Raw genomic sequence first — 27,116 nt, 5'->3', positions numbered from 1 at the left:
AACAAAACCCAATATCGTACTTAGCTATAGGAATGATGATTGTAGGAGTGACACATTTTAGTAATTTTCTTCAAGACAGATATATCAAGAGCATATGCAATGTGATATTAATAGATTTTTTAAATTAAAAATACCTAGCAAGCAAGTCTATTTAGGGAACATTGCTTTACATAAACACTGATCCTGATACAAGATTTTCATAGCCTTTAATAAGCTTCCATGTTTTATAACTCACCAAGAAGGGATATAATATGCAAAATTTTACAGACATTTGATTTCAGATCCCTTTTGCCAAGAGAATCTCCTGGACTGTGGTTTGTCTAATACATTTTAGGAAATATCCTTTTAGAATGTACTTTACACAATTACAAACTTTGGGAATTAGTCATGATATATCAGATATAATCACTTATAAACAAAATCTTCCCACTTGCTGTGTACTTACAAAAAAAGTCTTCAGAAATAATCCAGGCAGTTGTGTTATATATTGATTTTGCTTGTTTAAGACTTCATTTTTTTACACATTGTTTAAAGTAACGAGAACATATCTAAATAGTATTCTTATATGTAAATCTACACGTATGAAAACTTAATTTTGTTCTTTCTTATTTGGCCTTCAAAATGGTAGTTTCAAATATCACTCATGTTTTTATTAGCATATATAACTGTGTGTTTTCTTTTATATTGCCCTCCTTGGTTAAATCATGTACCCATTCTTTAAAAACTGTATAAATTGTAGTATTCCTTCTTTTCATTTAGATATTTTTTTCAGGGCCTTTGTTTTTGATAAAGCAAGGAAACGATGCCTCTGGTTCCCTTTCAATAGCATGACAAGTGGAGTGAAAAAAGAGTTTGGTCATGAATTTGATCTCTATGAAAACAAAGGTAACTGGTTCTCCCTAAATATTTCATAACAATATAAAGCATAAAATATATGTAATTTTCTGTCACAGTGCTCTTTCCCACTAATTTTTCTATTATATGCTGGATCTGTTACGCAGTCAATTAGTCCTTTAAGACAGAGTATACTAGTGTCTTGACTATTTCAATATGATATTTTAAAGAGAGTATTTCCCAAACTTCCCTCTTTATTTCTAGGAGCATATCCTAGAACTGATGTTGTCCATGTTCATTTTAGAAAGTGCCACCTTAAATTAATAGTTTAAAACACCTTATATTATAGTATATTTTGATCTTATTACATAGTATTTTAAATGTTAAAAACTTTGGGTAACTAATCTGTCATGGTGGTGATTGCTGATAATAAAATGTGGAGATTTTGAAATATTAGTTGTGTCTTTTCCTAATTATATACTTTAAAAATCTTTAAAAGAAGAATTGACATCATATTATTTATTAATGTGTCTATTTTGTTTATCTGATACTATATTCACAGGTATTTACTTTGGTCCAAAGCAGATTTATATCAAGGAAATAATTGGAGAATGTTAAATAAATATGAGTTTTACAAAATAAATCTCTTATCACATGAAATAATAATTATGGATTATATTTATGATAATAGTATTTATTTCAAGTTAAGTATTTTCTTAAATTGTATTGTGTCATTAAATTTGAGTATTTGGTAATATACACAAATATCTCCCTGTTAAAAACATAGACACTTAAATTAAAATTAATTTATGGTAGAAAATAAGATAATCCTAAAAAAAAGAAAATAAGATGATCTTTACATATAAATCCTAATCATAATATATGATCTAGTATAAGATCATCTTTTAATTTTCTAGGTTGCTAGTAACTGTATATACTATTATTTGATAGGAATATATAGTTTGTTTAAATTGAATTGCTTTATAGTTTTGCAGCCAAATAGTTAACAAAAATATAGAAAATAAGAACCAACGTAATACAACTGTCACTTAGACATACACACAGACGCATATACAAAAACCTATACAATTTTATTAAAATAAAGATAAGTTAGTTATTTTTATTATCTTAAAGTAACCCTTTGAATTGAATAGATTTTACATATTATTTAATTTTTATTTTTAACATTTTCTTAAAATAGTATGTATATTTGAGCAAATCATTCTGCCAAATTAAGTTTGCCTGGCCAGTTGTGTATATGGCCTAATCTACATTAAGTACATAGACTAATCTCTGCTGTTATCCAGGAATATAGTCATAAAATTAAAACTTCTCAGAAGTCTTTTTCTTGTTTTGTATTATTCTGAAATGTATTGTTTTGAAAATAGTAGAAACTGTAGGCAAGAAATGTCAGTATGATTTGAGAGGACTTATAAACATTAAATACTTAAAGATTTGGATAGAATTTTCTTTTTCTTTTTAAATATATATAATATATGTTACACATAGTTATAAAATTTTTCCCTGCTTTCTTCTGATAGACTACATTAGAAACTGCATCATTGGTAAAGGAGGTAGCTACAAGGGGACGGTATCTATTACTAAGAGTGGCATCAAATGCCAGCCCTGGAATTCCATGATCCCTCATGAACACAGGTAAGAAAAGCATGAAAAAAAGAGGGTAGAACCTTTCTTTTTTACATGTGTGTTAGCAATCTCCTGTGAGTCCTTCAGAATAATCCTACGGTTCTATAATAATGGCCAATTTTGCTGAATTGCATTAAGCCAAGGATTACGTGAATTCATGACTGAGATTCAAAGATGAATAAATTTATCATGAAGATGAAGCCTAACGGTATCTTACCTCAAAAATGTCAGCTCATACATCTTGGTGTTGGTGAGGAAGTGATGAAAAGGTGATTAAAAAAAAATTTTTCCTCCTCCTTTCTTTGCCTTCCAGAAAGTACAGCACTCTGCAGCTGGAGTGGAGAGGTTGACCCTGATATAAAAATGATGGATCAGATTCTGGCCTGAGCCAGAGCCTGACTGTACTTTAACTATGGTGGTACACAACCTTGGCTACACTTTAAAAATCACCTTCTATGAGCCCTTAACAAATCTCACCACCCAGGCATCAACACAGGCCAATTAAATTAGAATCTTTTTGGGGAATAACCCATGCACTGGCATTTTGTTTTTTAAAGCTCCCTAGATGATTCCAAAGTACAGACAAAACTGAGAACCTCTGCTAATAACTCATACCAGAGACTGACCAGCTTTCCCATTTTACCTATTGCCTAATGACTTGAGAAAACTTCTCATTGCTTGGAAATTAAATGTCTACACTGCAGAGAAGAATTGTGTTCATTATAACAGATGGATTCTATTTAAAGATGAGTAAACACAGCATCCATGGGCTCATTAGTCTGAGAGTTTTAATCATCATGGAGGAAACATAGATTTCTAATACTCACTAAAGAACTAAATTTAGTCCCAGTTTTTCAGGATTTATTTCACAAATAATTTGGACAGGAACTAAGTTTAAAACAGTTCTCCCTGGTTAGTAAGTGCATTGGAAGATCTAATTTACCATGAGCCAAGTACCTTGCTGAGCAGTCTATCTTGCCTATCTCATTTAATCCCCCCAAGAACCACATAGTGGGTGGTTTTATTAATTCTGTTTTATATACAGTGAAACTGAAGAACAAAGAGCCTTAGGAACTTTTTAAGGTCATGCACAACTAGTAAGTGCTCTGGCCGGACTGTGAACCCAGCCAGTGTCACTGTATAACCTGTGTTTTTAACATAAAATAGAGCATGAAACACTGAGTAGTAGGACACAGACTGTGACTTGTTTTTGCAATAATGTTGATGACTTTGCCTTGATTAATTCACTTTTTTATCTCATTTCATTCATTTTTTTTTCTTTGAAGATTTTATTTATTTATTTGACAGAAAGAGAGAGGGATCACAAGTAGACAGAGAGACAGGCAGAGAGAGAGGGGGAAGCAGGCTCCCTGCTAAGCAGAAAGCCTGATGTGGGGCTCGATCCCAGGACCCTGAGATCATGACCTGAGCCGAAGGCTTAACCCACTGAGCCACCCAGGCACCCCATCATTTCATTCATTCTTGAGGGGCATAATTATGCAAGATGATTTTACTTCTATAAACAGATATGAGTTAATTGTCCCATCTATAAAGAAAAAGAGTTAGTTGCTCCACACTGGAATCAAACCTGTGATTCTGGCCTAATTTAACACTTGCTAGTAAGTATCTAAGCTGATTAGTTTACAGGGTTCTAATAACAGAAAACAACTAATTTTTGCCCCATATTAGTTACTTACAATAACACAGAAATACCTCTGAAACATAGCATTATATTACAAAGCAAAAAATCCAATATAATTGGTTTCTTCCCTCATAAGCATTTGCATGGTGTGACTCCCATGACACCATATGAGGAAAAGATTTTATTTAAATAGATCAATCTAAGTTTTTCATGAACAAAGGAATAGCATTTGAAATCAATCCTACCCTAGTTGAGTGCACTGGACTGACCCAGTAGAGGTCTTATTTCAACCCAAATTCTCTATGATTGTGATTCTGTGGGAGAAGAGTACATGTGAAATAGATCTCCCTGGGAACTGGCTTCCCAGTCCAATCAGCTATTTTATCAACAAACATTTCCTTGTGATATAGAGATCTAGGGCTGAGAAGATCTTGTATATTAATCAAATCTTCTTTTGTTTGTTTTTTTGTTTAACAATGGTAACACTTAAATTTTATCAAGTAGCAGATTATTGGTTTATCTGCATGAAAACTTTACACTTTTAAGTTAAGTGTTACCTAAAGATTAACTTTATGAGAAATGGAAAAAAATATACATATATCTGTCTGGAAGAGTGATTTATTGTTGACTCCTAAATTGAAATATTTTACAAGTAGCTTAATGGGAAGATGATGATAGATGATGAAATTAGTATAGAAGCTTAACCAGAAAATCAGGTGACTCGATATCTACATCTATATCCTTCACTGGCCACCAGCATTCATTAATGAAGCAGATGATGGAATAGATCAAGTTTCCCATAAATGCAGTTTATATTAAAAGAAAAGAAAAGGTGACTAGCACCCAGGAGAACCAATTTATAATTCAAAGTATATGATGATATTACTAAGCTTTAAATATTTCTTTACTTCTCTCTCTTAAAGTCTTGCTAACAATGACAAAGAACCACGAATAGTATATATGTGAATAAAAGTTTATTACAGAGCCTTTGACTGGCAAAGGACTTGTGTGTAATTCAACATTGGTTGAATGAACATATAAAAGTGGAAAGAGCAGGGCTGGCTTCATCCCTTGGCCAAGAATAGCATGCTAAAGAAAAGAAGGCTATACCTCAGGACACAAAAGAAAATCAGCTAATTTGGATAAAAAGCCATATACACCAAAGGATGAAGAAAGAGATGACCAGACTGTCATGAATGTCCTAAAAAGGAATTTCATATGCATTGACATAGAATCATGGAAAGCAGCACCTTTCCTTTTCAGTTGAATTTTATTAGTTCCAGTGAGAAATTTTTTTTTTTAAAGATTTTATTTATTTATTTGACAGACAGAGATCACAAGTAGGCAGAGAGGCAGGCAGAGAGAGAGAGGAAGGGAAGCAGGCTCCCTGCCGAGCAGAAAGCCCGATGCGGGGCTCGATCCCAGTCCCCTGGGATCATGACCTGAGCCGAAGGCAGAGGCTTTAACCCACTGAGCTACCCAGGTGCCCCCAGTGAGAAAATTTTATTCATATTTCTGCCATATCTATTTTGATTTCTACTTTTTCTCTCTTCTTACTTGTATTTTTACTACTAAACCATTGACTGATTCATTCACTACTTCTTTACAGCTTCTTTTTAGCTTTACAAATCCACTGGCAAGGTATATGTGTTCTTTGTGTGTTTGTGTGTGTGTGTGTGTATACAACAAAGGTCTACTCCAAAATCATTGATTTTTAACTAAATCCATTATTTAATTTCTTCTAAGTAAACTCAATACATAAAATAGCAAAAAGGACCTTATAATAAATTCACGCCATATATCTTATAAGTGAAGAAGTGAAAAGCAAAGAGTAAATAAATTAGGTAGGGACTAAAGACTAGTGTCATATAAGCAGCCAAGTGTTATTTTTGGGGCAACAATGTAGATTTTATGATTAGCAATAATTTATTCTTTCTACTCTACTATGCCAAGTTTTTTTTTTTCCATAAAATAGAGTTATAGGAGCATTTTCTTAGATAAATTTATGCATTTCTTTACAAAAAACAATCTGAAGTAAAAGTCAGTTTTGATTCTGTCAGAAAAATGAGTATTTCATTAGAAATTTATTATGAAAAGTTGTTGGAAAACTGGCAAAACTGTAAGAAAATTTCAAGCAGTGGAACAAACAAAAGGTATCTTAAGCTATTCTGGAATAAAAGGGCCAAAATTAATAAAAAAATGCCTTCTTTTTATTTTAAAATTTAAATACTGTTAGAAACTGTGAAATCATAATTAGCGTTAATTGTATTACAATTTACGTCAATGATATGGCCTGATGTTTAATTTTGTTTCCCCACATTTAAAATTCTAATGAAGTAAGGATATAAATTCTATCTAAAGACATTTTGGAATTTCATAATATTTATAATACTAGTTTCCTTGAAAATGTTTGGTTAGTAGTAAGTCTCTTAACTTTTTTAACCAATAATTTATATTTTCTGAGGACTTAACTTTGGCATATTTCATGTCCAAATGAAAAAATGTCATTGTGAAATATTTCTGGGTACCCAGCGCACATCCGTATACATTTTGTGGCACAACATAACAAAAAAACAATGATGTCTAAATAAGTTTCAATGGATCAGAAACACATTTGACTTCACTTAGAAGTATAAGTCAAAACTCAGAAATACTAAGAGTACAAATAAAGCTTTATAGCAATAATGAACTGAGTATCGAAAATGTAACTGGATTTTCAAAAAAAGTTTAGCGTCACCCACGGTATATATTCTTCCTTACAAGATTTTTTTGCAATCAGTCCAGCAGAAGAAAGCATCATTGAGGCCAATGCCACAAGCAGTACAAACGAATGAAAAAGCCGTTGGATTTTTCTGATTTTGTGTTGAAATACTCTATGCTGATAAAACTATAACTAGGGCATTACAAATTTCAAAAGAAGGCAATGCATTATAGTCTCTGTACCCAGTGGCAAACTGTTACAAACACAGTCTGGAAGCACTAATCCACTAAACCCCAGTTGCAGTGAAGATTGCTCATTTTTTGAAGAGAATAAATAATTCTGTTTTTCACTGTGACAGGGTAAACACTACTAAATGGAGTGAGCTTAATAATAAGTAGCATTTATTGAATGTTGATTACTCTGTCATCTCTTTGAACTTCTCAAAAACACCCTAAAAAGCATAGGATGCTGTAAGTTACGGTTATACTCCGTGTGCAGGTAAGCTAAAAGGCTGAGAGAGTCTAAATTACCTGCTGGGGTCTCCAGTTAGTCAAAGAGAGAACTGAAATTTGAATCCAGGTTTAATTTGATTCTAGATCTTTTGTTTGTGTCACTTCATCAACCTGTTTCTCAGCTGGGCAGAAAAAAAGAGGGCTATTCTTCATGAGAAGAGGAATAAACAAGTAATTATCTCAGATAAGCAGTGTAATAGTGAGATTTCAAGGTCGACTGCAGTGTTTCTTCCATTCTCTCCTCCGTGGCCTTGCTCAATCACGTGCTATCTTTGAGGGGAGCTTTGAAATTGTGGTTCGAACAATGTCAGTTAGGTTCTAGAATGATTGGCTATTAGCTACTCCAGAGATTAGTCATTGTTAATGATGTTGAATATGGGAATTTGGTCAGGTAAATATTTATAAAATTTAAGTATCTTAAGGGTGGATGAGAATGATAGAGTTCAAGTTAATAGATATGGAGGTCTGAGGTAGAATAAAGGATTTCTGTACTTCAGGAAAAACTTGCCCACTAATGAGTAAAATTAACAGGCCCAAAATAAAGTTGCATGCTCTTATACTGTAATGATTATCATTTTAAAACTAGCTTTTTGCCTTCGAGCTATCGGGGTAAAGACCTACAGGAAAACTACTGTCGAAATCCTCGAGGGGAAGAAGGGGGACCTTGGTGTTTCACAAGCAATCCAGAGGTACGCTACGAAGTCTGTGACATTCCTCAGTGTTCAGAAGGTAAATGAACCTGAATGCCGTGTGGGGCACTCTGCTCCCGCTTTCTGTAGAACTGCAACTCGCATTAAAGGTTAACAGAGATGAATCAAACCGTAATAAATACGTTGTTCATTCAAATGCAACTATAGATAATTATTTGAGCATTTTTACAAGATATTTTAAAAACTGATTTTCATCAGATTAATACAAAGGGGTTATCAGTTTGAATTTCAACGGAGCCTGAGGCATCTCTCTGGGGAGAGTAAAAGTTTGGGCTTCCTCACCTACTGTCTTGAGTTCACATACCTCACAGTCTCTTCCCACATGTCACCTGAAAGGAGCCAAAGGAAGCTTAGCTCTTTAAGAGTAATGCTAATTCTATTCATCCAGCACCTGCTTCTGCAGAAATTTTGTCAAACCTACCCGGAAGTGGTGTGGCCAGAGTATATGAGCCCAGAAGAGACTATGGGGAGGGGTCGCTGGAAGTTCGATCGGGTTGTGTGCCTTCTGGTGAAAAGCAAATCTGATACATAGACTGACACTACACACCACTGAGAATAGTACCTGAAGAGATCAAAGCCATAGAGCCCACGCTGTCTTGAAGGCAGGCACCCTAAGGCCATGTCTGTTTTTACCTCCCCTCACAGCATAAAGGGGCCCTGCCCTCACTCTTGCACTGGAAAACTGAAGGCCTGACAAGAAGGAAGAGTAACCACTTCAGCAATGCATGTGGTTTCACTTTTCTTAGTTGCCTGTCTACTGAACAGCTGGCTTTTCAGTTCTGTCAGAAACTAAAATTCTAAAAATCCAAATGAAACATGGATTAAGTTCTGATAGAAATTTAGTCGGATTTTGAAATACTTGGGGGTAGAGGGCGGCTGGGACGCTGTCCAATTTTTTATAGTAAAATATCTTACCTGTTTGTTATTAACCCAATTTTTTAAACTATTTTTTCCATAAATATCCATTTAATATTAGGTCGATATTGATCACATAAAAAGGCCATTGTTAGCGAATTGTCATGGAGAAGGTGAATTTGTTTTCTGTTGTTATTTAAAATTCTTGACTTCATGTGCTAGAGCCAGTTCCATCTCTGTTTGTAAATTCTTACTTTCCATTCCATATCATATTCTGTTCACTATAACTTCTTCGTTGTTTTCTTCTCTTTTAAAAATAATAAACTGATCTGTGATAACGTTATGAACAAGTCTGTTTTGTATGAATAAATCTGTAATTAATACTTGCTTTAAATTTACACATGGAAGGGAAAAACCCTACTTTTTTGGGGGAGCTCTCCACTATCACAGTTTTCTGAGGTTGAAAGTCATTGCAAGGAGTTTTGTTTAGTGATTTTTTTTTTTTTTTTTTTTTTTGACCTGGGAAAGTATTTTCAAGGGAAGGTAATTTGGTCGAACTTTAAATAGCTGAGCATTTATGTTACCTGCCTAGTTCGTGTGGGAATATGATGTCTCAACCCTGGTTTACAAGAAACTTCATCAAAATACACTGGCATAGATCTGGACTGATAAGACAACGTAGAATAATCATGCTAGAAAAGAAGTAATTGGAAAAATCTTATTTCGAGTTATCAACATCTCATTAGAATGTACATCTCTATTATCCTTTAATAATTTGAGGTTATTATATTTCCCTTAGAAAAGAGCATTGCTCATTACTATTAATGGCATATGATGTTATTGATCACCATGGCACTAAAGGTTGCAGATAGGCTTTTTCTGGAAGTAATTAGAAATCTGATGGTAGTTGAATAACCTCCTGTGAGAAGAGTGAGCCAACACCTGCCCTATAGGCTAAACATATTTCAGGGAGCGTGAATTGAGCTGTGATATTTAAATTCACACGATATTGAATAATGCGTTAGCAGGATTTTACTGAAGAGGATCTAAAATAAGAAGCACTGTCAATACATTAATAGAGAAAAACAGAGCTATTTTAAAATGAGTAATACAAAATATACAAAATAATGTAGATGTATTTCTTGAAATTTTTGTAACTCTATTAAACTCTTGGCTAAATTGTCATCTGAAATTTATCTGAAAGTTTGGTTCATAAGAGAAGTATTTCTGATATCCAGTGATTAATATTATTTTCTCATAATTTAATCTTTGAAATATATTAAGCATTACAAGAGAAAATGAATACTTTTATCACATTTAGAAGCTTACACAATTATGTAAAGAAAATAATAGCACTAATGTTTAATTCAAATATGACAAACTGAGGTATCTAAAATCTGATTTCTTGCTTTAACACTTGCTTGGGATTTAGAACAAAGCAATCACCAGTTACTGGAACAGATGTCTCTTTTAATGACTGCCAAATATTCAAGTAAATACATTTTTTAAGTCATACTCATTATTTTTAATAACTTACATTTAAAATCCCAAATAATACTGCTATAACTTTATATGTATAATTTCATATTCTGTGGAGAAGGACTTTTAAAAACAAGGATTTAAATAAAACGATTACTTATAAATGTGGGTTTGTGAAACTATCCATATTTCAAACATACAGTTTTGCTGAAGTAATCACCAGCATGGATTTTTATGAGAGATATTTTCAAAATAGTTGTTTTAGTCTGTAAACTCAAATCACTTGTAGTTTTATAATTGAGAAAAATAGAACACAATAATTTTTGAGTTAGTTGGTTAGTATGATAAGAAAGATGTTGAATGAATACTATTCATATTATAATTCATGTGTAGTTAATATAGTTTTCTACTTTTGTTTAGGCCAGTGGTATATTTAAGAAAACTAGTTATGAATAGAAACATTTACTTAGTTTGAGTTTATGTGCCCTGGGACAGTATTTTGCTTTTGTTTTTTTGTTTTTGTTTTGTTTTGTTTTTAAAAGGATGAACTTGCTAGAACCATTGGAAAATACACTGGCAAAAAAAAAGGCAAAAGGACATAGAGGAAGAGGGGTGATCCTCAGTGTTCTATAGATCATACTGTATGTTATGTGTTATATAGATCATACTTTCACCTACCTCCCTGAGTAGATGGACTTGATTTCCATTCCTACTGCTTGACTGAGCTTGAACAACTTAGAACCTTCACAGAATTCTGGAAGTTTGAAAAGTGACTATGAGTTTAAAACTTGGCTTTCTTGAGGAAATTTTTACTAGAAACCTGATGCTTGATGGAATAGTGAAACAACAAAATTTTCAGCCCGAGTAAGATGGCCAATCTACTTGCTCCCCTTCTCCCCATCCTCCAATAGGTGAGACTACAACAGGGCAACCTACTGTTAGGAATAGGAAAGCAGAGGGGGTAATGAAGACAATGTTGAAAAGGCAGGAAGATTGACTTTCTAAAATTATTGCTAAGAGTCTATCTTAAAAGTATGACCAATCAGAATGCATAAGAAACAAATTAAAATACATGAGACAAAAAGATTATTAGGAAGAATGGAATGAACCCTGGACTGAGGTCAGAAGGTCCGTGTTCCAGGCACAAGTCTGAAATTTTCTGTTTTAGGTAAGTCCCTTAAAACTTATGTAAGCCTTGTTTTCCTCATTGCAAGGGTCAAATGATTTCTTATATTTTAAAAGTACTGAGTAATCAAAGAATTTATAACCATAATATACTTATCATCTCAGTTCTATCACAGGACACATTTTATTCCCACCCCAACAACAACTTTCATTGCCTACCAAAATCTGATGCTATTCTTGCTGACTTTTATTATTTTTAAAAATCTTCTTTGGTCTGCAACTGCATCCATAACTCTCTCTTCACTTTGCTATAAACATAATACACTAATTTATGTTTCTGTACCATTTTGTTTTATTTTGCTCCATAATAGCTTATCCAAATCCATCCACCCTTCAATATCTGAGTAAAATCCATTCTCTCCTACAAAGCCATTATCAACAAACACTTAGAACTTCTAGAGTAGAATGAATTATCCACACACTTTCTACTCAATGTGAATTCCAAGGACCAGAAACATCAGTATCCCCTGGGAACTAATGATGGATGCCCCCGTCCTGATCCTCTGAATCAGAATTTGTTTATTAACAAGATCTCAAAGTGACTTTGATGTACATTGAGGTTTGGAGTAGCAGTGATCTAACACACTCATTCTTGTAAAGCAGTTGTCTTATAGAATCATTTGTTTAATTTGTATAGTATTTTCCCTTAAGAAGATTAAAAATCCTAAAGCTTAGGAAAAATGTTTTGTAATAATCCCCACAATACTGCTTTGCAGAAAATAATTTAATTCACTCTCATTAGAAAGGGATATACTCTTACCAACTTGCATCTGCTAAAGGAGACAAAGATATATTTCTGATTCCTGTGTACCATACAAGGCTAGAGAATGAACATGTGGACACTTATTTCTTACATGTGACCATAGTATTCTATTCTACTTTTTCATTCAGTACAAAAGAACAAAGAATGATAAATGCCACATTATTTTCTGTGAAGATATCAAACCTTGCATTCTTCTGAAGAAGGGAACTAAATAAATCTGTACCCCATTGAACTGGAAAGCTGAGATGTGATAATGCATAATCCATGTCGAACATGTTACTGTGGAAATGACCTTGGCCAAAAAGAGCACCTCTCATTTATAGTTCAGGTGTTTATTGACTGTAGTCTGGGGAATCTCAGAATTGAATGAGAAGAAGCTGAATTCATCTCTTGTCTTGTTCATAGATTAAGCTACATTAAAAGAAGTAGATGGATCAAGCCAAATGGTCTTATATTTCAGAAAGTTAATAGTTACTGTTCTATTAGGTTATAAAAATCAAAGGTCCAGAAGTGATTATTCTAATATTATATCCCAAATTATTACAAATACCTATTAGGCCAGATACCAACGGATAAAGCTAAACATTTATATCTGTTCTCTGCTTTGGCTAAAGTTAGATGGTCAGTAGTCACAAGATACAAATGATGTGTTTGGGGAAGTTTGCCGGATTCGTAAGGAAGCCAAGCAATGATTTATTCCACAGGATTCCTGCTGTGCTACAAATCAACCTGTCCATTTGAGAAGTCTCATTCTCAGCTAGCTGATGTGATTCAGAGTTTTCAGTGTGACATAAGAGGCCAGCCAGAGGAGAACTATTAATTAACCTCACAGAATCATCAGTGGGATCCTGCATAATTACACGAGCTTATACATTTTAAAGACAGTGAGTACAAGGAGTTCAATAGCAGGTCATCTTCTATCCGAGTCTAGATAAGAATGTAAGGCTGCCCAGTTATTCAACATGGATACTCAGGAACAGAAAGGAGCCATGATTTCTTTTAAAATATCGCTGTTCTTTGAATAGTACCACACTTATGTTTGAAGTTGATCTCTCAAGTTTACCTGGTCCTGATTTTGGCATTAAACCTAGGGGCATGATGTGTACTCATTTTAAACTGTGTATTTCCTATTTATGTGTTTTGAGGTACATTGAGAGAAGAGAATTATTCTACTCTCAGTATAGACACTGAAATTCTGTGCATTTTAGACCAGGAAGGGGTAGATCTCAAGGGCCTGTCTTATATTTCCAGTTTCTGGGTGCTTTTTGGACAGCCATTGAAAAATTAGAAAGGTAGCGTCCTGGTACTATGGCAAAGATGCATGACACTAACTACACAAATACCATGTAAACTATATGAAGAGCTCTGTAGGGAGTATTTTATGTCACTCTTCATGGACATTAGACCCCAATTCAACATTAAAGTGGTACATAAATTGTTCTAAAAATCTTTTTGCTAAAGAGATGATTTAATGTTCTTTCAATGGAAAAGTGGTGTTCTTGATATTTCTGTCAGAAGCAATTAACATGCCATACTTTAATTTTATTAGTTGAATGCATGACCTGCAATGGGGAAAGTTATCGAGGTCCCATGGATCACACAGAATCAGGCAAGATTTGTCAGCGTTGGGATCATCAGACACCACACCGGCACAAATTCTTGCCAGAAAGGTAAAATATTACCAAATCATCCTTCCAATGATTCTTTTTACAAACTGGCATTTATTTGCTCCATGATGAACTGCCTTTAGAAATTCTCTAAATTTTCTGGATAGCCTTGGGGCGAAGGGACTTATGAAGTATATGAGAATGCTGGCTACACATTTGACTGGTGTCTGCTGAGTAGACTGAGTCCCTTGAAGTCATAATGGTCCTGAACACAGGAGCATCAGTGGGGTGCAGAAGGGGAGCACTAACAGAAGCTTCCTCTTTCTCTTCCATGGCAGGAAAAAGACAGAGGCTCATTAAGTAATGACCATAGTCCAAGCTATGGGAGGAGGCATTGTTGCTAGATACAAGCTAATGTCCTTCTAAAGCCACATCTTCAGTGACTGGGTAAAGTGGGGTCACATGTGTGACACCATGACGTAAGTTATGCCCATAGGAAGGGAATGCAAGGTGAAGCAAACAATTCTTTGGCTGCTTTATCCTAGCGTATTTTAGAATTGCCAGTCTGGAGAAGTCATGCCACCAAATCTACTTTTCTCCTCAGGATTGGGTTTTGAGATAAAATGGTTTAAAAAATATGTCTACTTTGGTTCATTAATTTCATATGAAATATTTAGTAAAAAATTACTTTATTTTTATTATAAAGAATAAAAATATAATTATAGGGGAAGCTTTATCCCCACCTTTCTGAAAGGCGTTTTTTTTTCTTTTTGTTTGTTTGTTGTTCTCTTAAATTCAAACTATGTGTTTTGGGGCTTTTTTAAGTGTATCTCTTGTCTTTTAAGTGAGTGCAGAAGGAATATGGTAGCAATTAAAATCAAGTCACCAATTCAGGACCTTGTTAATTTAAAGGGAGGAAGGTATAGAGAGACTGGTGTGATGGAGTTTCTCTCTTGCCATGGTGGAGGAGAGGGTATGACCTAGAAGGGCTCTATTTTCAAAATTGAGCTATCATTAGTAACAGAACTATTGGAACCTAACTTTCAGTTTGAACTTTGAGCCATCCTCAGAAAAGGACCCCTTTTCTTAATGAGCATTCTACCTGAGATCATGTTTATGTAATCTGTCCTTAATTGGGCTTTGTGAGAAGAGGATTCAGTTTGGGACCTCAGCTGGTGGACAGGTACCAAATGGACCTAACTTATCAGCAAAAGGGATGTATTCTGTACTTACTAGATACATAAGCTAACAGATGCAATAGTTGATAAATAGCAGTTTTCGTAAGGTACAACAGGAAATCTTTTCTTCCCCCATCTAGTAGTAGCCAAGCTAGGTCGAACATTATTTTGTGAACTGAAGGGTGGGTGGTGTTTCCAGGCAGATTTACATGACACTTTTCTTGGTGTGGTTCGCAGATATCCCGACAAAGGCTTTGATGATAATTATTGCCGCAATCCTGATGGCAAGCCGAGGCCATGGTGCTATACTCTTGACCCTGACACCCCGTGGGAGTACTGTGCAATTAAAATGTGCGGTAAGTTAAGGTCAAATTTATTGCTTCCTTTTCCTCTCACAGACTGGGTCTAAGCAGGCGATTATTAGTGAGACAGGTTAACAGCTATTTTACTTGATGCTTTAGTGTGTGTAGGTTTTAATATTTTAAGAATGTGTTACATAACTCTACCCAAATCTTTGGAATTTTCAGAGTCATTGTTTTGAAAGAGATAAATATGCAAGTGAACATATATACAGAAAACATTTATAATTACAGTGAAGGCCTAAACATTCTCATGTTATAAAAAAAAAAAACCCACTGAGGGAGAAAAAGATCAGGGAATATGTGCAGTATCCTAATGTCATTAGGGCCATAAAAGCAAGGACCTTAGATTTTTACTTTCCAACCTGGTATCCTTTCCATACCGTTCCTCCCCAGACATAACATGAGCTGTCAAGTGACGGTGAACCTCTTTTGGTGAATGGCAGAGTTGCAAGGAAGACTAAGAAGTCTACTGGAAGATTCTCACAGACATCCTTAATCTCTAGTTGCTGACCCCACCTCTCTGTCTGCCTTGTCCACAGCCTGTGTTGTTCCAACCTGTCTTCTATCTGCGCTATGGTTGTTTTCTATGTACTGGCCTTTACTCAACACTCCTGAATTTCTGATAAAACCTTCTGTCTTCACTTGCTTTGTGGTAGCTTTTTAAATCTGTATACTTGGTCCTCTCCTCCATGGTTAACTTACACTTTTTTACTCTTTGAAATAATTCTGGATAATTAGATTTGGCCATGCTTTTATTTCTATGAGTACAAGTCTTATTTTTTCAGCTGGATCCTAAAATGCTTTAAGACCAGTAGAATCACATGAGTTTAGTAAGGTATAATTACATTATAAATTGGCTTGATAATATAAGGATATGCATATATATGGATATATAAAGACAAATAACTTACATAGGATCAGGTGCCAGCAGGCTAAATGATAAGTGGACAGTTCTGAGGGTAGGGATAGGCATTTGCATATTTTCCTAGTACAGCCTGATGGAGATATTCCTTTGAACAAACTTAATTCAATATTATCCACACTGTGATACTGCCAAAGTAAATCTCTCCCCACTTAGACCTGCTAATAAAAGGAAATGTTTTGGACAACTCAAATAAAGCCCATAAAAAGAGGATGTGTCTAGCATATGTGAAGTAACTGCAGAATCTGGTAGGCTCTCGACGTGAACACAATGTTCCAAGGAAACTGAATCATCTGTTTGGTCCCTTAAAATAAAAGATGACTCCTGTGACAGTGTTTCTCTGTATAGATCGGGTTAGTTCCACTCACTGACTTTTAAAATCTTGTTAAGCTTTCCATTGTTATAGACTACTTAGGTACTATAAACCATGTTTCCCTTCCATTCTGGGTGTGTGTATGTGTGTGTGTTTTAGGTACTCATACTTTTATAAATTGTCTCTGGAATAAGATCTGTATAAATACACACACAGATACACACACATTCACATGCGTGCTCACCTGCACATTTACTGTTGTCCTTCTATACATTTACCAATCAGTGTTTGGTTATTTAAAAGATGTTGTGAGAGAAAAGAAATAAAATAAGTATGACACTTCGTCACTACTAGATAGATTTCTTTCTCTTTTCTGTCCAAAGAAGAGTTGGCTAATTATGCAACTAACATGCAATGATTCAGATGACTTTGCTAAACAGAGGATGATGTTTATAGGATGTTAATTCTAAGGAAAGGATGGTAGAATTTGTGAGCCAAACCTATAGAGTTAAGAACAAAATAATGTTTTAAACATTGGGAATATTTTAGAAATATTTCATTACGACAAGGCTTTTAGTTTGTAAAATCATATATGGAGACTACATTTTTATTCAAATGAATTAAAGTTGACATTCTGCAATTCTGGAAAGACTATGATATAATGTTTTATGAATATGCTTCCAAATATTTTGGTCTACATTTACAGTACAGCCTATGATGCAACACCAAGACATTTGGTGATGGTTTTAACTGTGTAACAGTTTTCTATCATTGTATAACAAATTACCAAAAACGTAGTGGCTTAAAACAATGCATATTTATTATGTCATAATTTCTGGGGGTCAAAAGTCCAGGCATGACTCAGGTGGGTTCTCTGCATAGGACTTTACAGGGCCATGACCCAGGTGCCTGCCACACTGTATCATTTAAGACTCAGCATCCCATTCCAAGTTCACTGGTTGTTGGCAGAATTCAGTTTCTTGGGTTGCAGTGCTGAGGTCCTCAGGTCCTAAAGACTGTCTGATACTTCCTACTACATGACTCTCTCCACAATAGGGAGGTTTACTTCTTCAAGGCCAACAGCATAGTTTTCTGTTAGTTTGAGCCTCTGACTTCTACATCCTTTTTTTTTTTTTAAGATTTTTTTTTTTTTTTTTTTTTGACAGACAGATCACAAGTAGGCAGAGAGGCAGGCAGAGAGAGACAGGAGGAGGAGGCAGGCTCCCCACTGAGCAGAGAGCCCGATGTGGGACGCGATCCCAGGACCCTGAGATCATGACCTGAGCCGAAGGCAGATGCTTTAACCACTGAGCCACCCAGGCGCCCCTCTACATCCTTTTTTAAAGAGCTCACCTGATTAAGTCAGGACCATCCATGGCAAACTCCCTTTAATTAAGTTAAAGTCAGCTTATTAGGGACTTTACTTACACCTGCAAAATCTCTTCACTTTTGATATATGGCATTAGCTAATTACAGAAGTCTCCAAATTGGTATCCAGGTAGTCAGGGGAACACAAAGTCTCTCCTCAGGGTCTGTGGGCATGAACAACTTAGAGGTTCAAATTCTAGCTCTTTTACTTCCGTATGAATTCTCGCCCCAAATCTTCTGCTTGAAGTGCATGTGTTACTAAGGAGTTAGTCAAGTTCAAAATCCTTCCTTCCCATTCATAATTTCCCTTTCTTACCTACTGAACAAAGGCAAGCTGCCCATCCTTCCTGAATTTTATTGTGGTGCACTGTCCTAAAAACCTTGGTGACACTCAACCAAGAGACCTTTGAAAATACTATATATTCATGCTGCTTATCATTTATGCAGTAGTGTTACATAACTCTATCCAGCATATATATGTTTGTGTGTGTATATGCGTGTGTGGTGTATATTCATATTTATCTCTTGGAATTCTGTGGTCACAAGAAATGTAAATAAATAATTTTGAAATATAAAAGTCTTTCAGAAAAGTATGATAGGGTGAAGAATAGGTCTCTCCAGCATAAAATACATTAAATTCAAATAACATTCCATGAGTAAAGTAGAATGGAATAAAAAATGATTCAAGGAGAAAAAGAGCTTGATAATGTACACTTATCCAGGAACAGGTAGGTCTCAAATCACTCCAGTATTTAGAGTCCATTCACACATATAAAAGTGTGATATAAAATTTTTGGTTTCAACATGTCAGTAGTTAACATATGCTAGAAATCACATCTTTCGCAGCCATAAAAATGTAGATGTCAACTTAAAAACATGTGAGGGAACTTAAATACTTAAAAAAAAATTCTTTTAGTAACAGAAACAAAAAACAAAAGCAAAACCAAAAATATTAACACCAGCTAAAGACCACTGAACCAGAAGAATTACTATATATTCCCAGTAACTGGTGTGGAGAGGGCTGAGGAAGGAGGCAGGTGGGTCTGAGAAGAGCTGATTTGAACAGGCTGCATTAATTCAGTCATGTGAATTAATGCAACAAGCAGTGAGAATAACAAGGTGAGGAAGGATGTGAACAATATTGAAGAGCTTGGGTGTCCAATATATGATGACAAGTTGGATGTGAAGGTAGGAAAAGAGGAAAGTCAAATATTTTTTTAAGTTATTAGATAGATGATGCATATTTAAGAGACAAGTAACTTTGAGGAGAAAGGTAAAGTTTAGTCCTTCTTATGTCGAAGTGTATGTGCTTGATGTCTGTGCTCAGACCACATCTAAGTTCTGTCTCTTCTGAAGCTCATGCAAAATCCTAAGTACATAATGGCAGCCAAAACCTTTGCAGAGCAGCAATTCCAGGGAGCACACAGAAAACACAAGAAAGATCGGTGGCCCCTTTTCCATAGGGTTTATTCAGTACATATTTACTGTCTAGCTCTTATACCTGAAACCCTTTTCTAGATTCTGGGGATATAGAAGTGAACAAAACACTCCAAGTTTTATATAAAATTTGAATTTCAGAGCATTGGTTCTAACTAGTAAAGTAAAAGCTGATATTGCCTTGACATGGGCATATTCAGAGCCCTTTCAGAGTAGAGGTTTTGAATACTTTGTTCTGTTCCTTTTATTTGTTAAATAGCTGAATGAACCACAAATTTGTTCCTGTCATTTTGTTTCCAATCTTTTAATCCTATAATCAGTGAGTACATCCCTGAAAGTGAATGTGGGCCTCAGGGTTCTGGGACTGGCCTTCTCAGTTACCCCCCACACGGTAGGCGATTTCTACGCAAATGGCAACCGCTCACAAATATTCTGGCTGTGTACCCTTTTAAAAACATGTTACAATTTTATTTGACAGTTATACTCAAGAAAGCTGAGAAGCGGTTTCAAAATTTTATGAACAGATTGCCTCCTTCTGAATGCATCCGGAATAGTATAATATGCATATATCCAGTTCTCTTCTAAGAATTACTCAATCAAAAGCACAGGGGTAGAAAAGAGGGAATTGGATGCGTTATAGCTGCCATAAGGTTTCAGCATGCTTACGCTCTGGAGCCACCCCTGTTGTGGAATGAAGTAAGCTGGTCATCTGAAGAAGGTGCAAGTTTCAAGTCCAGATGCTGCTATTAAGCAAGCTTTCTATTTCTGAGTCAATAAGGTTTCTATCTCAGTCAATCAGTGCAGGGGCTCCCTAGAGGCACAGAGGGAAAATGTAGATACCCAAGGGTAGATCCTGTCATCTGTAAGCTAGTTATCCTCATCCAGAGAGACCAGGTTCCTACTGTTTGTTCTGCAACATCACATCGCTGTACAAGGCCCTCTGAGCAGGGTCCAGGCATTCCCATTGCTCCTGAGAGAATTCTGTGCCCCACCCCTGAATGTCATCCTATTTCTGGCTCCTGTTCTGTCTTTTTCCTCCTCTACCAGGCTTCTTTCTCAGGCAACAGGAGCATGTAGAAGGCAATTGATCGTTTCAGGGGTCAGAGTCACCTGATTCAGAATTTTGGGTCAAGTCTCTCATCTCCATGTTGAGGTAGGCTCACTGAGTCTCACAGAGGGAGTCATTTCACCAAGTTATCCTGACAACATCTGAGTTGAGTGAGCAGAACTGGATGAAATGGAACTCTGAGACGTTGGCCTGAAGGAGCTAATGGGCACGGGTGTCTTCATGGATCTTCTCCCTTAAAAATTCCACGACCATGTTTCACATGTGCTGCACAGAGTGACCTTTGCTCTGCACCATCCATATGTGGGTCTACCTAGCTATATAATTTTTAACAGATTTCCAGGTATTTGGAATTTTAAGACATTACAAATATATAACAAGATTGGGAGTCCTGTATAGCCCCTGAATGAAGTACTGATTTTCTTATGATTTTCCTCTATAATCACTTTGTATTCTGAATAATAGTTTGTTCCATAGATTAGTTCACTACTTTTCAAAGAGATATAATATTTGTTGGGAGTAACTATATTTTTCTAAAGTGGAAATAGTTCTCTGGAAATTGAAAATCTGTCTTTTGTTTGATATGTCATAGAAAATCTAATTGATTATATAAATTAGTTGTTCACAAACTTCTTGGACTGAAGATATTTTTACACTCTACCATTATTGAGAACCCCAAATCATGTATTGAACTATATGAATCAATATTTATAAAATTGGAAATTAAAATATGAATTAAAATATTAATTCATTAAAATAGTAATCTAATTGGATGCTAATAAATACAACATATTTAAAATTAAAAATAACTATGTTTTTCAGAAAAATAGGCTGTGGTTCCATTAGAATATATATTAACTAAAAAAAAAAAAAAAAGAATATACGTTAACTCTCATATACCTGTTGGCTGCTCCAATTGTTTTCTACTTCTTACCACCAGTGACTCACCCAGTTGGAGATTTCCATCATCTATCACTGTTCTTGATATTCTTCCTTTATCTTGTAGGATGGTCTAATCTGCTTTTCAACCCTCATTTGTACGACTGGTACCACCATTACATTTAAAATCCAAAAACCTAGAATAATCCTAGACATGCTCTTTCCTTTACTCTTCACATTGGGCCCATCACTAAGACTTGTCAGTTTCTCTTGTATGTACCTCTCAAATCTGGCCATCACTCCCATGCTGTCTCCTTTATCTAAAAGAGTGTTATTTTTGTCTTGAATATTTAAATGGCCTTCTGAAAGGAGCTGGATCCATATTTACTTGTTTTTTTTCCCTTTACTCCCTTCTTCACACTACAAACAGAATGATATAAAAATCTGAGTATATCATTTCGTATCCTTAATACACCACACCACACACACACCCCCCCAAGTAAAAATGCTTCAATGATTTACTTCAACCTTACAAAGACAAAAAACCTTTTGAACAAAGACAAAGCCATTTTTTAGTTCCCTACCCATATCTCCCACCTTCTATACTACCACTGTATAGTATTCCTGTCTATTCCAGCCAGAATAGCTTACTTCCTGTACTTCATTTTTCCACATTCTCATTTGCAGTTCCTTTACCCCTGCCATCTCCTCTGCCTTGAAAGTTTTTTTCATCCTTCCCTGCCCAGTTGACAGCGACTTATTGTTCAAATTTTAACTCAGTTATGATCTCTTCAGTTATCATTTCTTCATTTGACTTCTCTGACTTGTCAAATTCCTTATTATATGTTTATACCACCATAAACCTCTCCTTCTAAGTACTTTTCAGAGTCTGGTCCTTACCTTTGATTTTGAAATTATTTGATTAATAAGTCTATCAAAATTTCTAAGTTCCAACGGAGCAAAGATCATGTCTCTTTTTTGTGTCAGCACATTGCCTTGGACATGACAGGGATTTGTTGAATGAATGAATGTTATTTCTACACAATGGTAGCTTTTCGTGTGTGTGTGTGTGTGTGTGTGTGTGTGTGTGCGTGCATGTGTGCACGAGCGCATCTCCTGGAATTTTTTCTATGGTTCTAGATTTTCTTTCATATGACAACTTAGCTTTTCTTAGACATAGTACTACCCAGGAAGGTTTCTTCCTATATCCTCAACTCATCCTAAGGTTTCACGCTTCCCTGAGCTACTTTTGTTCATTTGTTGCTGGTTGTCTCAATGGCATTTTCTTTACCAAAAAATAGACAAGTTTCATCATGTTTTACCTTATTTTCCTCTTCCTCTTTTTTCTTTTTTCCTTTTAAGTTCTAGATACATAAGTGCCCAGAACCATTTCGTTAATTTTTTTAACAACTTACTGTGGTGTAGTTGATATAATCTCAACATATTTAATGTATACAATTTGATGGGTTTGAACATGGCTCTATATCCACGAAACCATCTCCAAAATCAAGGTAATAAACATAATAATCACTTCCATAAGTTTCCTCCTGCCTGGCCCCCACTTTTTTAAGTATGTGTAAGAACACTTAACCTGAGATCTACTCTTGATATCTTTTTAGTATATGATATAGTATTGTTAACTATAGGTACTATGTTATAGAAATGTCTAGTTCTCTAGAATTTATTCATCTTGAACAACTGAAACTTTATACCCATAAGACAACTCTTCATTTCAGAAATGTGACCAAGGCAGATTTTTGATATCTTTCTATTCAGCCTATTGTTATAGACTGAACCATGCAACGCCCCTCCACCACAAATTCATAATTTAAGCCTTAAATGCCCAATGTGACTATATTTGGAGATAGGGTTTTTAGGAGGTAATTAAGGTTAAATGAGGTCATAAATGTGGGATGCTAATTTGCTGGGATGAGTAGCCTTAGAGTAAGAGAGAGATCTCTCTCTTTTCTCCATATGAGGACATGGCAAGAAGGTGACCATCTGCTAGCCAGGAAGACAGCTCTCACTAGAAACCAAACTGGCTGGCACCTTGATTTTGTTCTTCCCAGCCTCCAGAATTGCGAGAAGTACATTTCTATTGTTTAAGCCACCTCATCTATAGTATTTTGTTATGGTGATCCAAGCAGACTAATACAGGCATGTTGCCACTGGTAATAAATAAAAGAATCCTTCCTTCCAGTAACCAATGTACATTGGTGTCATTTTAAGAGAATATGTACCCTTGTGTGTTTACATGTTGGGAAAATAATTTTAGCTAATTATTTTCTTTCTTAAAGAAAGCCTATATTTCTCTGTATTTTATTATTTCATCCAAGGCTAGAAGAGATTCATAGACATAAAATCTCATTGATTCTGAGTCAGGAAAAAACAATAACATCAACACCCTTTCTCAAGGGACAGATCTTATACTTGGAGGTCTTTTTCAAGTCATCTTCTAAGGATTAAGAGTATAGAATTGAAGACCTTTCATGAAAGTCTTGTCTCTTGAGCATTTTCTACCAGAAAAGTCTTGGATAAAGTCCAAGGAAAAGTTTCAGATAGGAATTCTAGGTTCACATGGAAAGCAAATGTACAACCAATCTGAGGTTTGTACTTTGGAGGTCTTTATACTACTTTCCCATGTCAATTTTAAAACAAGAAGCTCTTTAAATTTTCATTGAGCCTGATCTTGCCATTTGTGGACCCAAAAGCACAAGTCTGTTGATGGGAGAATAGCTTTACACACTGTTCTCAGTCTCCAGGGATCATCCTAAAGCGAACCCTATGTTTCAGTTGCTCTTCAGTAGCTGAAGTGGGAATAGATTAGGTTGGGCTGAAGTGTTCCAAGGAATAATCAGGTATTTGTCGAATGGTCTATGGAACTACTTGTTTTTAGCTATAGGCAAAAGAACAGCAATAGTTTACCGTGACAGGGAAATTTAGAATTTGTGGGGAGAAGGGGACTGTAACTGCAAGGATTTACTAATTGTTATGTAGAGGTTATGAGATCTGGGCATGGCTCTCTGTAACATACACATGCACTCATATTCTCCAGTTGCCTTTCTCAGACCTCCATCAGAGCTGTGTGGTATCTCAGCAAAAATTTGGCTAGACTTTCACCGAGAAAATGGATCATATTTCTTTTTAGTCATCTTGTTCTAGTGGTTTTTTTGTTAAGTGGCAAGATGTCCATCTAAAGGATTACATAACAGTTCATGTTTATTCTTTCAAAAAAATCTATTCAAACTTTGAAATTCCTGACCAGATATTATGGCAATCATCATTACACATCCATACCAATGAAGTGAAATGAATGTTCCAAGAGGCACCCATGGTATTTGATTATGTTGTGAAAGGACAGTGAAAACTGTCAGTAACACATGTTCTTTGTAAAGCAGTTTCAAATAGAACATTTTGTGTCAATCATCAAAGAAAAACATTTCTTCATTCATAGGCCACTAAGGATCATATAACTATTTTTGCACTTGCTCTAAAAGGTAGTCACTACTGACAGCCTTGAACAAATGTTTTATTTGTGAGGAACTCTCTTATTTGTGTTTCTAGTATTTTCGGTGTGCCTGGTAGACATACTTGCAAAAATGTTTGTGTATATGAAGATACACACATGTTGCTTTGGCTAAACTTGATCAATGTCCGCTGATATTTAGGGATGTTCTTGTGCTTCTTTAACACTTTGCTTGGCACTAGACACTTCAAAATCTTCTCTTATTTAGGTCCCATGTTAAAGTTTTAAGTCCAAAGGGATAGCTTTCCCCCAGATTTAATAGTTTTTCCCAAATTGATTGGTATGAAACATTTGTTTTGTTTTTGCACCAAGTTTTGTTATTTATACAGTAGGACAGATAAAGGAGTCTATTTTATGGCAATTCAAGAATAATTCATCTTGTTTGAGTATGAACTACCTATGTAGGGAACAGAGTTGAAACATTTGCATCACAGGTAAATGGTCTATGAAAAATCATTCACATGATCCTCATCAGATAATATATTCAAATAATATAATGAAGTTTTTCATTTTATTCTATAATTGCCACCAGAAATCATGCAGTTTTTGTTTATGAGGTCACTTCTAGGAGCTGAGTGTCAAATGGGATAAATACAGACATGCTAACTTCAGAGGGCACTTTTTAGTTAATGAAAAATATTATCTCAGTACTGCTAGTTCATAGTTAAAATCATAAGGAATATTTCCAATGAATTAAAACATCAAGTTCTTTGAGGTTATATATTTCAAAGTTATGGATGCTTATTAAAATAAAAGTTAAAAAAGAATATTACTAATTAGATTTTTAAAATATTTTGTTGAGGCCTGTTTTGGGCTGCGTAACAGAACACCAAGGGCCAGGAGGCTTCTAAACAACAGATATTTATTTCTGAGAGTTCTGAGGGCTGAGAAATCAAAGACCAAGGTGCCAGGAGATTCCTCATATGGTGGAAGGGTGAGGGAGTTCTGTGGTATCTTTTTTATACATGCACTGATCCCATTCATTAACAATCTGCCTTCATAATCTAATCACCCACCAAAAGCCCTACATCCTAATACCATCACATTAATTCAATTACTCTTGTCCAGTAACAGGATTTCAAGGTATGAATTTGGGGGAGACACAAGCATTCAGCCTATAGCAAGGTCTAATAAAAAGTTCTATTTATTCTGTACTATGCTCTATTTTTATTAATGTGCAGTAATTCTTTGTATTGTGTAATTTCTATAATTTCAAAAGGTTCAAGTTTCCACCAAAAGATTAGAATCTATTAAATAATCCAATTATTTAAAACAAATCCAAGCTTGTGTTTTTATTTATTCATTTTAACTTACACTGTCTTTAAGTGAGTATTTAGTGATTCCTTAAATTTATATCAAAGATTTTAAATTATACTAATGAAATTCAAGAAAAAAACTGTTCAACAAAATTGTCCAAATGATGATTTTATGATTGCAGTGAAAAAATCTTCAATTGAAACTTGTTGGGGACCTCTGTAGTTGAGGTGCAAAGTTAGTATCAACAGGTAGGTCTCTGAACTTGACACTGGAATTTTAGTGGATGAATCAATAGTGAAATATTTTCGTCAATATTTTTATTCAAGTTTTTTTTTACATAGGGTTTTATAATATAGATATTACTTTGTAATATAGATATTACTTTTCACAGATACTCCTAAAATTTGAAAACTTCTACATCAAATTAGGAAAATGTTCACTTTCTACTAGCCTTAAAATTTTATGATTCCTCTTCAAATTTTCTGATGAACATGTGATTAGTCACCGAATTTCCTAGGTATTGATTTCTTCATGAATTATGATAATATTTGTTTATTATCTGTCCTTTTATTTTAAAAAATGCAATTAAATTGTTTTGAGTTTAAGGCTCTGTGTTTCAAATTTTAATTATCATGGGTTATTTCTATAAAATGTTGCCTTAATAAAGATATTTATGAAAAAATACTTTGTAAATCCAATTACTCTTGTATAAAAACAATTCTAGAAATAATATCTGATTTTTAATCTTAAATTGACATTGTAGTGTCCAAAGAGCAGAACATGTTAATCTTTCATGGGCTCAGCCTCTAGCTATGTTCTCGGTGAGATGTGATGGACCCACATCTAGCCAAAGGCTGCCCTGATTGACCCTGA

General features: G+C 34.9%; 1 protein-coding gene across 2 annotated transcripts in view; it reads left to right on the top strand.

The window, feature by feature from the left end:
* LOC111155271 (hepatocyte growth factor) overlaps positions 1–27,116 on the top strand; it is a 75,621-nt gene that overhangs the window by 10,630 nt on the left and 37,875 nt on the right. Inside the window, exons 3-7 of one of the 2 annotated variants that reach the window (XM_022515396.1) lie at positions 773–885; positions 2,376–2,490; positions 7,923–8,065; positions 13,878–13,998; positions 15,351–15,469. In XM_022515396.1, coding sequence (XP_022371104.1) covers positions 773–885; positions 2,376–2,490; positions 7,923–8,065; positions 13,878–13,998; positions 15,351–15,469 — 611 coding nt within the window. The remainder of the gene's footprint in view (positions 1–772; positions 886–2,375; positions 2,491–7,922; positions 8,066–13,877; positions 13,999–15,350; positions 15,470–27,116) is intronic. The other variant, XM_022515397.1, reaches the window with a different exon arrangement.

The sequence above is a fragment of the Enhydra lutris genome, unplaced genomic scaffold, assembly GCF_002288905.1.
Source record: "Enhydra lutris kenyoni isolate GAN:26980312 unplaced genomic scaffold, ASM228890v2 scaffoldscaffold40, whole genome shotgun sequence".
Classification (NCBI taxonomy): domain Eukaryota; kingdom Metazoa; phylum Chordata; class Mammalia; order Carnivora; family Mustelidae; genus Enhydra; species Enhydra lutris.
Note: the sequence above shows the minus strand (reverse complement) of the source record. Positions and strands in the feature narration are given on the sequence as shown.